At 47.3% G+C, this 17,836-nt stretch overlaps 1 protein-coding gene across 2 annotated transcripts in view; it reads left to right on the forward strand.

The window, feature by feature from the left end:
- The first annotated feature begins 6,610 nt into the window (after window positions 1-6,610).
- TMX3 (thioredoxin related transmembrane protein 3) overlaps window positions 6,611-17,836 on the forward strand; it is a 100,962-nt gene continuing 89,736 nt past the window's right edge. Inside the window, exon 1 of one of the 2 annotated variants that reach the window (XM_073590017.1) lies at window positions 6,611-6,770. In XM_073590017.1, the coding sequence (XP_073446118.1) occupies window positions 6,734-6,770 (37 nt within the window). In that variant the 5' untranslated portion in view covers window positions 6,611-6,733. Of the gene's footprint in view, window positions 6,771-6,980; window positions 7,074-17,836 lie in introns of those variants that run through there. The other variant, XM_073590018.1, reaches the window with a different exon arrangement.

The following is a 17,836-nucleotide window of genomic DNA, read 5'->3' on the forward strand; positions in this document are numbered from 1 at the left end:
ATATATATATACAGTGTGTGGGGACAGTTTTCATACGTACTGGAGACACACACAGCCAGCTATTCCCATGGTCAGTTCGTCTTAGCCAGATGATGAACTGTGGTAACCTTCACGATTTAAATATCAGGATGTATGAAAGAGGCCTTAGAGAGAAATAAAAGGTCTTGGGAGGGTTTCTGCAATTTACAGCTGATCGATCTTACAGATAATCCAAGATAATTATTGTTGGTATTATTTAAATGAGAGCAGTGAAACTGCATTATGAATCCTCCCTAATGAGAAACCAGTCTGGCAAGTTTTCCATTTCAGCATACATATCTGGTTCAGTAATGTCACTATCAGGCTAAAGTCACTTTATGCAATTTTACCAAACACCAAGTATTGGGGGCTGCAGTTAATTTCAGCATCTGAGCGTACTTATTCATTGAAAATTGTGTGGAAATAAAAAAAGGGGTGATATGGCGTGACGACGTGGATTGCACAACAGCAATTCTCAGAATAGTATCTGCAACTTAGAATAATAAATCACTAACTTATTTAACGCCATTAATTCCACAGCACTATACAGTCATTATCATCACTAACACCATTGGGGCTTACAATCTAAATTCTAAATTGTACAGAGCGCCCGGCCAGCAGTTTTTACTGACCGTGGGAACATAGCCTAAGGGCTCATACCCTTTTGTGAGAAAAACGGACGAGTGCAATATGATAAAAAAAAAATCAGATTGCACTCAGACCAATGTTATTCAATAGGTGACATCTCATCTGCGATTTTTTTCTCAGCTGAAATCGGACTGACAAAAAAATCGCAGCACGCTGCGTATATCGGACGAGACTCGCCAATGCAAGTCAATGGGTGCAAGAAAAAAATCGCACAACACTTGCACCATTTGAGTGATGTCCAATTTTTATGCACTGGTGTCCTCTGAAGAGCTGTCAATTCATGTGCGGTGTACAGTAAAATCACACTGACAGGATACAAAAGAATAGATACAGTATCTACACATAGAATACACACATATATATATATATATATATATAACGCGCATCTCTAAGTATTGCGATACTTCTGGGCCATAGAATGTAATGGCGTATGCTGGCGCTTGCGCAATAATGATTCTATGCTTTGCCCACAGTTGGGCAAAGGATACTGCGCACGCGCGGGGGGACATTTGAATGTGCACGTGCTAAATCTAGGTGAACGCAGGAATTACACCAAATAAATACATATAGCAAACCAGGAGGGGGGAGAGAGGAACAAAATGCCCTGCCCATCGGACCAGACTGAGGAGATTTACATACACTGCGGGAGGAATATAAAAGGTTTTTATTGATCAAAGGTGGGGAGTCAAGGGGTATGAAGAGTACTGGTATAATGCATAGTTGACACTGAATCCAATCATATTTTTACCTGATATGTGAAAAAAGTGGTGACAGATTCCCTGTAAGTAGAATGAGGTGTACTCTGGTTGGAATTCAACTGACACTGGAATGGAATGGCTGTCAGGCATGTAGAGAAGCTGATTTTGATAAAACTGGGCAGTGGTCTCTTAATGTTTGCCAGAGCTGTATATATATATATATATATATATACATATATATATATATACAGGTGCATCTCACAAAATTAGAAAATCAAAAAGTTAATTTATTTCAGTTCTTCAATACAAAAAGTGAAGCTCATATATTATATAGAGTCATTACAAACAGAGTGATGTATTTCTAGTGTTCATTTCTGTTAATATTGATGATTATGGCTTACAGCCAACGAAAACCCAAAAGTCATTATCACAGTAAATTAGAATACTCTATAACACCAGCTTGAAAAAATGATTTTAAAATCTGAAATGTTGGCCTACTGAAATGTTCAGTAAATGCACTCAGTACTTGGTCGGGGCTCCTTTTGCATCAATTCTGCATCATTGCGGCGTGGCATGGAAGTGATCAGCCTGTGGCACTGGTGAAGTGTTTTGGAAGCCCAGGTGGCCTTGATAGCAGCCTTCAGCTCGCCTGCTTTGTTGGGTCTGGTATCTCTCATCTTCCCCTTGACAATACACCATAGATTCTCTATGAGGTTAAGGTTAGACGAGTTTGCTGGCCAATGAAGCACAATGGATACTGTTGTTTGCAAACCAGGAATTGGTACTTTTGGCAGAGTGGACAGGTGCCAAGTCCTGCTGGAGAATGAAATTTCCATCTCTAAAAAGCTTGTCGGCAGAGGGAAGCATGAAGTGCTCTACAATTTCCTGGTAGATGGCTGCGCTGACTTTGGTCTTGATAAAATACAGTGGACCTACACCAGCAGATGATGTGGCTCCCCAAACCATCACTGATTGTGGAAACTTCACAGTAGACCTCAAGCAGCTTGGATTGTCTGTCTCTCCAATCTTCCTCCAGACTCTGGGACCTTGATTTCCAAGGCATAGTGTGAAGTATCTACACTCAATGATGGTTTCGGGATCCATGTCATCTTCTGGTGTAGGTCCACTGTTTTCTATCAAGACCAAAGTCAGCGCAGCCTGTTACCAGGAAATTTTAGAGCACTTCATGCTTCCCTCTGCCAACAAGCTTTTTGGAGATGGAAATTTCATTCTCAAGCAGGACTACAGCTCAGCCCTGACCTGTTCTCAGGCACATCTGTAACCAGAACTCCAGCTGATCGTATTCCTCCGCAGCCCCATTCACTCTCCCTGACACATTCAGGTGGGCCAGGAAACGTGGTGCAAGGGGCTTACGAACCAAAAATCGTATTTAAATTAGATTTGATCATAAACTAGTGTGAAACCATGAATAACTCTGACGACCCCATCTCACACATTTATGGCTTATCTACATTTGCTTTGCAGCTAAAAAGAAAAGCATACGTGGCCACCACTGCACAGGAGAGGCCCCGCTCACAAGACAGAGGAGGGTCCCAGAGGCCACCTTGGTTTATTTTCATTGATCTATATATATAGGGGGCAGCCTCGAACATCATGGACTGGGGGCAGCCTCCCCCATCATGGACTGAGGGCAGCCTATTCTACATGGTCAGAGGGCAGCCTCTTCTACATGGACAGGGGGCAGCCTCCCCCATCATGGACTGAGGGCAGCCTATTCTACATGGACAAGGGGCAGCCTCCCCCATCATGGACTGAGGGCAGACTCTTCGACATGGAGAGGGGGCAGCCTCCCCCATCATGGACTGAGGGCAGCCTCTTCTACATGGACAGGGGGCAGCCTCCCCCATCATGGACTGAGGGCAGCCTCTTCTACATGGACAGGGGGCAGCCTCCCCATCATGGACTGAGGGCAGCCTATTCTACATGGACAGGGGGCAGCCTCCCCCATCATGGACTGAGGGCAGCCTCTTCTACATGGCCAGGGGGCAGCCTCCCCCATCATGGACTGAGGGCAGCCTCTTCTACATGGACAGGGGGCAGCCTCCCCCATCATGGACTGAGGGCAGCCTATTCTACATGGACAAGGGGCAGCCTCCCCCATCATGGACTGAGGGCAGACTCTTCTACATGGAGAGGGGGCAGCCTCCCCCATCATGGACTGAGGGCAGCCTCTTCTACATGGACAGGGGGCAGCCTCCCCCATCATGGACTGAGGGCAGCCTCTTCTACATGGACAGGGGGCAGCCTCCCCATCATGGACTGAGGGCAGCCTATTCTACATGGACAGGGGGCAGCCTCCCCCATCATGGACTGAGGGCAGCCTCTTCTACATGGCCAGGGGGCAGCCTCCCCCATCATGGACTGAGGGCAGCCTCTTCTACATGGACAGGGGGCAGCCTCCCCCATCATGGACTGAGGGCAGCCTATTCTACATGGACAGGGGGCAGCCTCCCCATTCATGGACTGAGGGCAGCCTCTTCTACATGGACAGGGGGCAGCCTCCCCCATCATGGACTGAAGGCAGCCTCTTCTACATGGACAGGGGGCAGCCTCCCCCATTATGGACTGAGGGCAGCCTATTCTAGATGGAAAGGGGGCAGCCTCCTTTTCATGGACTGATGGCAGCCTCCAACATCATGGACTGAGGGCAGCCTATTCTACATGGACAGGGGGCAGCCTCCTCTTCATAGACTGAGGGCAGCCTCCAACATCATGCACTGAGGGCAGCCTATTCTAAATGGACAGAGGGCAGCCTCCAACATCATGGACTGAGGGCAGCCTCCTCTTCATGGACTGAGGGCAGCCTATTCTACATGGACAGAGGGCAGCCTTCAACATCATGGACTGAGGGCAGCCTATTCAACATGGACAGGGGCAGCCCCCTCTTCATGGTCTGAGGGCAGCCTCTTCTACATGGACAGGGGGCAGCCTCCCCCATCATGGACTGAGGGCAGCCTATTCTAGATGGACAGGGGGCAGCCTCCTCTTCATGGACTGATGGCAGCCTCCAACATCATGGACTGATGACAGCCTATTCTACATGGACAGGGGGCAGCCTCCAACATCATGGACTGAGGGCAGCCTATTATACATGGTCGGGGCAGCCTCCAACATCATGCACTGAGGGCAGCCTCTTCTACATGGACAGGGGGCAGCCTTCCCCGTCATGGACTGAAGGCAGCCTCTTCTACATGGACAGGGGGCAGCCTCCCCCATTATGGACTGAGGGCAGCCTATTCTAGATGGAAAGGGGGCAGCCTCCTTTTCATGGACTGATGGCAGCCTCCAACATCATGGACTGAGGGCAGCCTATTCTACATGGACAGGGGGCAGCCTCCTCTTCATGGACTGAGGGCAGCCTCCAACATCATGCACTGAGGGCAGCCTATTCTAAATGGACAGAGGGCAGCCTCCAACATCATGGACTGAGGGCAGCCTCCTCTTCATGGACTGAGGGCAGCCTATTCTACATGGACAGAGGGCAGCCTTCAACATCATGGACTGAGGGCAGCCTATTCAACATGGACAGGGGCAGCCCCCTCTTCATGGTCTGAGGGCAGCCTCTTCTACATGGACAGGGGGCAGCCTCCCCCATCATGGACTGAGGGCAGCCTATTCTAGATGGACAGGGGGCAGCCTCCTCTTCATGGACTGATGGCAGCCTCCAACATCATGGACTGAGGGCAGCCTATTCTACATGGACAGGGGGCAGCCTCCAACATCATGGACTGAGGGCAGCCTATTATACATGGTCGGGGCAGCCTCCAACATCATGCACTGAGGGCAGCCTCTTCTACATTGAAAGGGGGCAGCCTCCCCCATCATGGACTGAAGGCAGCCTCTTCTACATGGACAGGGGGCAGCCTCCCCCATCATGGACTGAGGGCAGCCTCTTCTACATTGAAAGGGGGCAGCCTCCCCCATCATGGACTGAAGGCAGCCTATTCTAGATGGAAAGGGGGCAGCCTCCTTTTCATGGACTGATGGCAGCCTCCAACATCATGGACTGAGGGCAGCCTATTCTACATGGACAGGGGGCAGCCTCCTCTTCATGGACTGAGGGCAGCCTCCAACATCATGCACTGAGGGCAGCCTATTCTAAATGGACAGAGGGCAGCCTCCAACATCATGGACTGAGGGCAGCCTCCTCTTCATGGACTGAGGGCAGCCTATTCTACATGGACAGAGGGCAGCCTATTCTACATGGACAGAGGGCAGCCTTCAACATCATGGACTGAGGGCAGCCTATTCAACATGGACAGGGGCAGCCCCCTCTTCATGGTCTGAGGGCAGCCTCTTCTACATGGACAGGGGGCAGCCCCCCCCATCATGGACTGAGGGCAGCCTATTCTAGATGGACAGGGGGCAGCCTCCTCTTCATGGACTGATGGCAGCCTCCAACATCATGGACTGAGGGCAGCCTATTCTACATGGACAGGGGGCAGCCTCCAACATCATGGACTGAGGGCAGCCTATTATACATGGTCGGGGCAGCCTCCAACATCATGCACTGAGGGCAGCCTATTCTACATGGACAGGGGCAGCCTCCAACATCATGGACTGAGGGCAGCCTATTCTACATGGACAGGGGGCAGCCTCCCCCATCATGGACTGAGGGCAGCCTATTCTACATGGACAGGGGGCAGCCTCCAACATCATGCACTGAGGGCAGCCTATTCTACATGGACAGGGGCAGCCTCCAACATCATGGACTGAGGGCAGCCTATTCTACATGGACAGGGGGCAGCCTCCCCCATCATGGACTGAGGGCAGCCTATACTACATGGACAGAGGGCAGCCTCCAACATCATGCACTGAGGGCAGCCTATTCTACATGGACAGGGGGCAGCCTCCAACATCATGCACTGAGGGCAGCCTATTCTACATGGACAGGGGCAGCCTCCAACATCATGGACTGAGGGCAGCCTATTCTACATGGACAGGGGCAGCCTCCAACATCATGCACTGAGGGCAGCCTATTCTACATGGACAGGGGCAGCCTCCAACATCATGGACTGAGGGCAGCCTATTCTACATGGACAGGGGCAGCCTCCTCTTCATGGACTGAGGGCAGCCTATTCTACATGGACAGGGGACAGCATCTCCCATCATGGACAGGGAGCAGCCTCCCTCATCATGTACTGGGTGGGAAGCCTCTTCTACATGGTCCGCCGCTGACGACCACGCCGGATTATAAGACCCTCAGACTAATATTGTGTAACCCGAGGTCAAGGTGACGCCCGATCCGGGTGTAACCGCGTCCACCCCGCACAGCCTTTCACACGGAGGAGGAGCACGGCGCCATAGTGCTGCCGGACTGTTTCCTTCCGGTATCACATCCTCCCAACATGGCAGCTGCCGGGTACTGCGCCTTCATAGCAACAGGTAATGACAGAAGCGATTTCTATGTCTTCGTGCCAAGAGCGCTGGGAAGATCAGATCTGAGTTATGTCTGTGCTCGTGGCTCTGCTGTGTTCAGCGCGCTGGCAGGGAACGGGTGTGTGCCGTGTGCAGCTGCCATATCCATCCCTCCCCGCCGCCGTCTGTACGGACGGAAGTGTCTGCGGGTGAGATGTGCAGGGAGGGTTATGGGATGTGTGAGATCCAGGTCACTGTGTGTGGGAAGCATCAATACTGTACAGCAAGGAGCACAAGTGTGAGGGAAACCTGTGTATATAATGCTATAAGGTATGTGACTGGGCAGTATATGATCCCATAGAGGATGGGCTGATAGTGTGTATGTGACTGGACAGTATATGATCCCATAGAGGATGGACTGATAGTGTGTATGTGACTGGACAGTATATGATCCCATATAGGAGGGGCTGATAGCGTGTATGTGACTGGACAGTATATGATCCCATAGAGGAGGGGCTGATAGCGTGTATGTGACTGGACAGTATATGATCCCATATAGGAGGGGCTGGTAGTGTGTATGTGACTGGACAGTATATGATCCCATATAGGAGGGGCTGATAGCGTGTATGTGACTGGACAGTATATGATCCCATATAGGAGGGGCTGGTAGTGTGTATGTGACTGGACAGTATATGATCCCATATAGGAGGGGCTGATAGTGTGTATGTGACTGGACAGTATATGATCCCATATAGGAGGGGCTGATAACGTGTATGTGACTGGACAGTATATGATCCCATATAGGAGGGGGCTGATAGCGTGTATGTGACTGGACAGTATATGATCCCATAGAGGATGGACTGATAGTGTGTATGTGACTGGACAGTATATGATCCCATATAGGAGGGGCTGATAGCGTGTATGTGACTGGACAGTATATGATCCCATAGAGGAGGGGCTGATAGTGTGTATGTGACTGGGCAGTATATGATCCCATAGAGGATGGACTGATAGTGTGTATGTGACTGGACAGTATATGATCCCATATAGGAGGGGCTGATAGCGTGTATGTGACTGGACAGTATATGATCCCATAGAGGAGGGGCTGATAGCGTGTATGTGACTGGACAGTATATGATCCCATATAGGAGGGGCTGGTAGTGTGTATGTGACTGGACAGTATATGATCCCATATAGGAGGGGCTGATAGCGTGTATGTGACTGGACAGTATATGATCCCATATAGGAGGGGCTGGTAGTGTGTATGTGACTGGACAGTATATGATCCCATATAGGAGGGGCTGATAGTGTGTATGTGACTGGACAGTATATGATCCCATATAGGAGGGGCTGATAACGTGTATGTGACTGGACAGTATATGATCCCATATAGGAGGGGGCTGATAGCGTGTATGTGACTGGACAGTATATGATCCCATAGAGGATGGACTGATAGTGTGTATGTGACTGGACAGTATATGATCCCATATAGGAGGGGCTGATAGCGTGTATGTGACTGGACAGTATATGATCCCATAGAGGAGGGGCTGATAGTGTGTATGTGACTGGACAGTATATGATCCCATAGAGGATGGACTGATAGCGTATATGTGACTGGACAGTATATGATCCCATATAGGAGGGGGCTGATAGCGTGTATGTGACTGGACAGTATATGATCCCATAGAGGAGGGGCTGATAGCGTATCTGTGACTGGACAGTATATGATCCCATAGAGGATGGACTGATAGCGTATATGTGACTGGACAGTATATGATCCATATAGGAGGGGCTGATAGTGTGTATGTGACTGGACAGTATATGATCCCATAGAGGAGGGGCTGATAGTGTGTATGTGACTGGACAGTATGTGATCCCATAGAGGATGGGCTGATAGCGTATATGTGACTGGACAGTATATGATCCCATAGAGGAGGGGCTGATAGCGTGTATGTGACTGGACAGTATATGATCCCATAGAGGAGGGGCTGATAGCGTATATGTGACTGGACAGTATATGATCCCATATAGGAGGGGCTGATAGTGTGTATGTGACTGGACAGTATATGATCCCATAGAGGATGGACTGATAGTGTGTATGTGACTGGACAGTATATGATCCATATAGGATGGACTGATAGCGTATATGTGTCTGGACAGTATATGATCCCATATAGGAGGGGCTGATAGTGTGTATGTGACTGGACAGTATATGATCCCATAGAGGATGGACTGATAGTGTGTATGTGACTGGACAGTATATGATCCCATAGAGGATGGACTGATAGTGTGTATGTGACTGGACAGTATATGATCCATATAGGATGGGCTGATAGTGTGTATGTGACTGGACAGTATATGATCCCATAGAGGATGGACTGATAGCGTATATGTGACTGGACAGTATATGATCCATATAGGAGGGGCTGATAGTGTGTATGTGACTGGACAGTATATGATCCCATAGAGGAGGGGCTGATAGTGTGTATGTGACTGGACAGTATATGATCCCATAGAGGATGGACTGATAGTGTATATGTGACTGGACAGTATATGATCCCATAGAGGATGGACTGATAGCGTATATGTGACTGGACAGTATATGATCCCATAGAGGAGGGGCTGATAGTGTGTATGTGACTGGACAGTATATGATCCCATAGAGGATGGACTGATAGCGTATATGTGACTGGACAGTATATGGTCCCATGTAGGAGGGGCTGATAGCGTATATGTGACTGGACAGTATATGATCCCATAGAGGATGGACTGATAGCTTATATGTGACTGGACAGTATATGATCCATATAGGAGGGGCTGATAGTGTGTATGTGACTGGACAGTATATGATCCATATAGGATGGGCTGATAGTGTGTATGTGACTGGACAGTATGTGATCCCATAGAGGAGGGGCTGATAGTGTGTATGTGACTGGACAGTATATGATCCATATAGGAGGGGCTGATAGTGTGTATGTGACTGGACAGTATATGATCCATATAGGATGGGCTGATAGTGTGTATGTGACTGGACAGTATATGATCCCATATAGGAGAGGCTGATAGCGTGTATGTGACTGGACAGTATATGATCCCATAGAGGAGGGGCTGATAGCGTATATGTGACTGGACAGTATATGATCCCATAGAGGATGGACTGATAGCGTATATGTGACTGGACAGTATATGATCCATATAGGAGGGGCTGATAGTGTGTATGTGACTGGACAGTATATGATCCCATAGAGGAGGGGCTGATAGTGTGTATGTGACTGGACAGTATATGATCCCATAGAGGATGGACTGATAGTGTATATGTGACTGGACAGTATATGATCCCATAGAGGAGGGGCTGATAGCGTATATGTGACTGGACAGTATATGATCCCATATAGGAGGGGCTGATAGTGTGTATGTGACTGGACAGTATATGATCCCATATAGGAGGGGCTGATAGTGTGTATGTGTCTGGACAGTATATGATCCCATATAGGAGGGGCTGATAGCGTGTATGTGACTGGACAGTATATGATCCCATAGAGGATGGACTGATAGTGTGTATGTGACTGGACAGTATATGATCCATATAGGATGGGCTGATAGTGTGTATGTGACTGGACAGTATATGATCCCATATAGGAGGGGCTGGTAGTGTGTATGTGTCTGGACAGTATATGATCCATATAGGAGGGGCTGATAGCGTGTATGTGACTGGACAGTATATGATCCATATAGGATGGGCTGATAGCGTGTATGTGACTGGACAGTATATGATCCATATAGGATGGGCTGATAGCGTGTATGTGACTGGATAGTATATGATCCATATAGGATGGGCTGATAGCGTGTATGTGACTGGACAGGATATGATCCATATAGGATGGACTGATAGTGTGTATGTGACTGAACAGTATATGATCCATATAGGAGGGGCTGATAGTGTGTATGTGTCTGGACAGTATATGATCCCATATAGGAGGGGCTGGTAGTGTGTATGTGTCTGGACAGTATATGATCCCATATAGGAGGGGCTGATAGCGTGTATGTGACTGGACAGTATATGATCCCATAGAGGATGGACTGATAGTGTGTATGTGACTGGACAGTATATGATCCATATAGGATGGGCTGATAGTGTGTATGTGACTGGACAGTATATGATCCATATAGGAGGGCTGATAGTGTGTATGTGACTGGACAGTATATGATCCATATAGGATGGGCTGATAGTGTGTATGTGACTGGACAGTATATGATCCCATATAGGAGGGGCTGGTAGTGTGTATGTGTCTGGACAGTATATGATCCCATATAGGAGGGGCTGATAGCGTGTATGTGACTGGACAGTATATGATCCATATAGGATGGGCTGATAGCGTGTATGTGACTGGATAGTATATGATCCATATAGGATGGGCTGATAGCGTGTATGTGACTGGACAGGATATGATCCATATAGGATGGACTGATAGTGTGTATGTGACTGAACAGTATATGATCCATATAGGAGGGGCTGATAGTGTGTATGTGACTGGACAGTATGTGAACCCATAGAGGATGGACTGATAGCGTATATGTGACTGGACAGTATATGATCCATATAGGAGGGGCTGATAGTGTGTATGTGACTGGACAGTATATGATCCCATAGAGGAGGGGCTGATAGTGTGTATGTGACTGGACAGTATATGATCCCATAGAGGATGGACTGATAGCGTATATGTGACTGGACAGTATATGATCCCATAGAGGAGGGGCTGATAGCGTATATGTGACTGGACAGTATATGATCCCATGTAGGAGGGGCTGATAGCGTATATGTGACTGGACAGTATATGATCCCATAGAGGATGTACTGATAGCGTATATGTGACTGGACAGTATATGATCCATATAGGATGGGCTGATAGTGTGTATGTGACTGGACAGTATGTGATCCCATAGAGGAGGGGCTGATAGTGTGTATGTGACTGGACAGTATATGATCCATATAGGAGGGGCTGATAGTGTGTATGTGTCTGGACAGTATATGATCCCATATAGGAGGGGCTGGTAGTGTGTATGTGTCTGGACAGTATATGATCCCATATAGGAGGGGCTGATAGCGTGTATGTGACTGGACAGTATATGATCCCATAGAGGATGGACTGATAGTGTGTATGTGACTGGACAGTATATGATCCATATAGGATGGGCTGATAGTGTGTATGTGACTGGACAGTATATGATCCATATAGGAGGGCTGATAGTGTGTATGTGACTGGACAGTATATGATCCATATAGGATGGGCTGATGGTGTGTATGTGACTGGACAGTATATGATCCCATATAGGAGGGGCTGGTAGTGTGTATGTGTCTGGACAGTATATGATCCCATATAGGAGGGGCTGATAGCGTGTATGTGACTGGACAGTATATGATCCATATAGGATGGGCTGATAGCGTGTATGTGACTGGATAGTATATGATCCATATAGGATGGGCTGATAGCGTGTATGTGACTGGACAGGATATGATCCATATAGGATGGACTGATAGTGTGTATGTGACTGAACAGTATATGATCCATATAGGAGGGGCTGATAGTGTGTATGTGACTGGACAGTATGTGATCCCATAGAGGAGGGGCTGATAGTGTGTATGTGACTGGACAGTATATGATCCATATAGGAGGGGCTGATAGTGTGTATGTGACTGGACAGTATATGATCCATATAGGAGGGGCTGATAGTGTGTATGTGACTGGACAGTATATGATCCCATATAGGAGGGGCTGATAGCGTGTATGTGACTGGACAGTATATGATCCCATAGAGGAGGGGCTGATATCGTATATGTGACTGGACAGTATATGATCCCATAGAGGATGGACTGATAGCGTATATGTGACTGGACAGTATATGATCCATATAGGATGGGCTGATAGTGTGTATGTGACTGGACAGTATATGATCCCATAGAGGAGGGGCTGATAGTGTGTATGTGACTGGACAGTATATGATCCCATAGAGGATGGACTGATAGCGTATATGTGACTGGACAGTATATGATCCCATAGAGGAGGGGCTGATAGCGTATATGTGACTGGACAGTATATGATCCCATATAGGAGGGGCTGATAGTGTGTATGTGACTGGACATTATATGATCCCATAGAGGAGGGGCTGATAGCGTATATGTGACTGGACAGTATATGATCCATATAGGATGGACTGATAGTGTGTATGTGACTGGACAGTATATGATCCCATATAGGAGGGGCTGATAGTGTGTATGTGACTGGACAGTATATGATCCCATAGAGGAGGGGCTGATAGCGTATATGTGACTGGACAGTATATGATCCATATAGGAGGGGCTGATAGTGTGTATGTGACTGGACAGTATATGATCCATATAGGATGGGCTGATAGTGTATATGTGACTGGACAGTATATGATCCCATAGAGGATGGACTGATAGCGTATATGTGACTGGACAGTATATGATCCCATAGAGGAGGGGCTGATAGCGTATATGTGACTGGACAGTATATGAACCCATAGAGGATGGACTGATAGCGTATATGTGACTGGACAGTATATGATCCATATAGGAGGGGCTGATAGTGTGTATGTGACTGGACAGTATATGATCCCATAGAGGAGGGGCTGATAGTGTGTATGTGACTGGACAGTATATGATCCCATAGAGGATGGACTGATAGCGTATATGTGACTGGACAGTATATGATCCCATAGAGGAGGGGCTGATAGCGTATATGTGACTGGACAGTATATGATCCCATGTAGGAGGGGCTGATAGCGTATATGTGACTGGACAGTATATGATCCCATAGAGGATGTACTGATAGCGTATATGTGACTGGACAGTATATGATCCATATAGGAGGGGCTGATAGTGTGTATGTGACTGGACAGTATATGATCCATATAGGATGGGCTGATAGTGTGTATGTGACTGGACAGTATGTGATCCCATAGAGGAGGGGCTGATAGTGTGTATGTGACTGGACAGTATATGATCCATATAGGAGGGGCTGATAGTGTGTATGTGTCTGGACAGTATATGATCCCATATAGGAGGGGCTGGTAGTGTGTATGTGTCTGGACAGTATATGATCCCATATAGGAGGGGCTGATAGCGTGTATGTGACTGGACAGTATATGATCCCATAGAGGATGGACTGATAGTGTGTATGTGACTGGACAGTATATGATCCATATAGGATGGGCTGATAGTGTGTATGTGACTGGACAGTATATGATCCATATAGGAGGGCTGATAGTGTGTATGTGACTGGACAGTATATGATCCATATAGGATGGGCTGATAGTGTGTATGTGACTGGACAGTATATGATCCCATATAGGAGGGGCTGGTAGTGTGTATGTGTCTGGACAGTATATGATCCCATATAGGAGGGGCTGATAGCGTGTATGTGACTGGACAGTATATGATCCATATAGGATGGGCTGATAGCGTGTATGTGACTGGATAGTATATGATCCATATAGGATGGGCTGATAGTGTGTATGTGACTGGACAGTATATGATCCATATAGGATGGGCTGATAGCGTGTATGTGACTGGACAGTATATGATCCATATAGGATGGACTGATAGTGTGTATGTGACTGGACAGTATATGATCCATATAGGATGGGCTGATAGCGTATATGTGACTGGACAGTATATGATCCATATAGGAGGGGCTGATAGTGTGTATGTGACTGGACAGTATATGATCCCATAGAGGATGGGCTGATAGTGTGTATGTGACTGGGCAGTATATGATCCCATATAGGATGGGCTGATTGTGTATGTGACTGGGCAGTATATGATCCATATAGGAGGGGGCTGATAGTGTGTATGTGACTGGACAGTATATGATCCCATAGAGGAGGGGCTGATAGCGTGTATGTGACTGGACAGTATATGATCCCATATAGGAGGGGGCTGATAGCGTGTATGTGACTAGACAGTATATGATCCATATAGGAGGGGGCTGATAGTGTGTATGTGACTGGACAGGATGTGATCCCATGTAGAATGGGCTGATAGTGTGTATGTGACTGGGCAGTATATGATCCATATAGGAGGGGGCTGATAGTGTGTATGTGACTGGACCGTATATGATCCATATAGGAGGGGGCTGATAGCGTGTATGTGACTGGATAGTATATGATCCCTTAGAGGAGGGGCTGATAGCGTATATGTGGCTGGACAGTATATGATCCCATATAGGAGAGGGCTGATAGCATATATGTGACTGGGCAGTATATGATCCCATAGAGGATGGGCTGATAGCGAATATGTGACTGGACAGTATGTGATCCCATATAGGAGGGGGCTGATTGCGTATGTGTGACTGGGCAGTATGTGATCCTATATAGGATGGGCTGATAGTGTGTATGTGACTGGGCAGTATATGATCCCATATAGGATGGGCTGAGAGTGTGTATGTGACTGGGCAGTTTATGATCCATATAGGAGGGGGCTGATAGCGTGTATGTGACTGGATAGTATATGATCCCATAGAGGATGGGCTGATAGCGTGTATGTGACTGGATAGTATATGATCCCATAGAGGATGGGCTGATAGCATATATGTGACTGGGCAGTATATGATCCCATAGAGGATGGGCTGATAGTGTGTATGTGACTGGACAGGATGTGATCCCATATAGAATGGGCTGATAGTGTGTATGTGACTGGGCAGTATATGATCCCTATAGGAGGGGGCTGATAGTGTGTATGTGACTGAACCGTATATGATCCATATAGGAGGGGGCTGATAGCATGTATGTGACTGGATAATATATGATCCCTTAGAGGAGGGGCTGATAGCGTATATGTGACTGGACAGTATATGATCCCATATAGGAGGGGCTGATAGCGTGTATGTGACTGGGCAGTATATGATCCCATATAGGAGGGGCTGATAGCGTGTATGTGACTGGGCAGTATATGATCCCATAGAGGATGGGCTGATAGTGTGTATGTGACTGGGCAGTATATGATCCCATATAGAATGTGCTGATAGTGTGTAAGTGACTGGGCAGTATATGATCCGTAGAGGAGGGGCTGATAGTGTATATGTGACTGGGCAGTATATGATCCCATATAGGATGGGCTGATAGCGTGTATGTGACTGGGCAGTATATGATCCATATAGGAGGGGGCTGATAGTGTGTATGTGACTGGGCAGTATATGATCCATAGAGGAGGGTCTGATAGTGTATATGTGACTGGACAGTATATGATCCCATATAGGATGGGCTGATAGTGTGTATGTGACTGGGCAGTATATGATCCATATAGGAGGGGGCTGATAGTGTGTATGTGACTGGGCAGTATATGATCCATAGAGGAGGGTCTGATAGTGTATATGTGACTGGACAGTATATGATCCCATATAGGATGGGCTGATAGTGTGTATGTGACTGGGCAGTATATGATCCCATATAGGATGGGCTGATAGCGTGTATGTGACTGGGCAGTATATGATCCATATATGAGGGGCTGATAGTGTGTATGTGACTGGGCAGTATATGATCCATAGAGGAGGATCTGATAGTGTATATGTGACTGGACAGTATATGATCCCATATAGGATGGGCTGATAGTGTGTATGTGACTGGGCAGTATATGATCCATATAGGAGGGGGCTGATAGTGTGTATGTGACTGGGCAGTATGTGATCCCATATAGGAGGGGGCTGATAGTGTGTATGTGACTGGACAGTATGTGATCCCATATAAGATGGGCTGATAGCGTATATGTGACTGGACAGTATGTGATCCCATAGAGGAGGGGCTGATATCGTATATGTGACTGGATAGTATGTGATCCCATAGAGGAGGGGCTGATAGCGTGTATGTTACTGGGCAGTATATGATCCATTTAGGATGGGCTGATAGCCTGTATGTGACTGGGCAGTATATGATCCCATATAGGAGGGGGCTGATAGTGTGTATGTGACTGGACAGTATATGATTCCATATAGGATGGACTGATAGCGTGTATGTGACTGGACAGGATGTGATCCCATATAGAATGGGCTGATAGTGTGTATGTGACTGGGCAGTATATGATCCCTATAGGAGGGGGCTGATAGTGTGTATGTGACTGAACCGTATATGATCCATATAGGAGGGGGCTGATAGCATGTATGTGACTGGATAATATATGATCCCTTAGAGGAGGGGCTGATAGCGTATATGTGACTGGACAGTATATGATCCCATATAGGAGGGGCTGATAGCGTGTATGTGACTGGGCAGTATATGATCCCATATAGGAGGGGCTGATAGCGTGTATGTGACTGGGCAGTATATGATCCCATAGAGGATGGGCTGATAGTGTGTATGTGACTGGGCAGTATATGATCCCATATAGAATGTGCTGATAGTGTGTAAGTGACTGGGCAGTATATGATCCGTAGAGGAGGGGCTGATAGTGTATATGTGACTGGGCAGTATATGATCCCATATAGGATGGGCTGATAGCGTGTATGTGACTGGGCAGTATATGATCCATATAGGAGGGGGCTGATAGTGTGTATGTGACTGGGCAGTATATGATCCATAGAGGAGGGTCTGATAGTGTATATGTGACTGGACAGTATATGATCCCATATAGGATGGGCTGATAGTGTGTATGTGACTGGGCAGTATATGATCCATATAGGAGGGGGCTGATAGTGTGTATGTGACTGGGCAGTATATGATCCATAGAGGAGGGTCTGCTAGTGTATATGTGACTGGACAGTATATGATCCCATATAGGATGGGCTGATAGTGTGTATGTGACTGGGCAGTATATGATCCCATATAGGATGGGCTGATAGCGTGTATGTGACTGGGCAGTATATGATCCATATATGAGGGGCTGATAGTGTGTATGTGACTGGGCAGTATATGATCCATAGAGGAGGATCTGATAGTGTATATGTGACTGGACAGTATATGATCCCATATAGGATGGGCTGATAGTGTGTATGTGACTGGGCAGTATATGATCCATATAGGAGGGGGCTGATAGTGTGTATGTGACTGGGCAGTATGTGATCCCATATAGGAGGGGGCTG

Source organism: Dendrobates tinctorius, unplaced genomic scaffold (genome assembly GCF_039654945.1).
Source record: "Dendrobates tinctorius isolate UK_male_01 unplaced genomic scaffold, ASM3965494v1 ptg000115l, whole genome shotgun sequence".
NCBI lineage: Eukaryota > Metazoa > Chordata > Amphibia > Anura > Dendrobatidae > Dendrobates > Dendrobates tinctorius.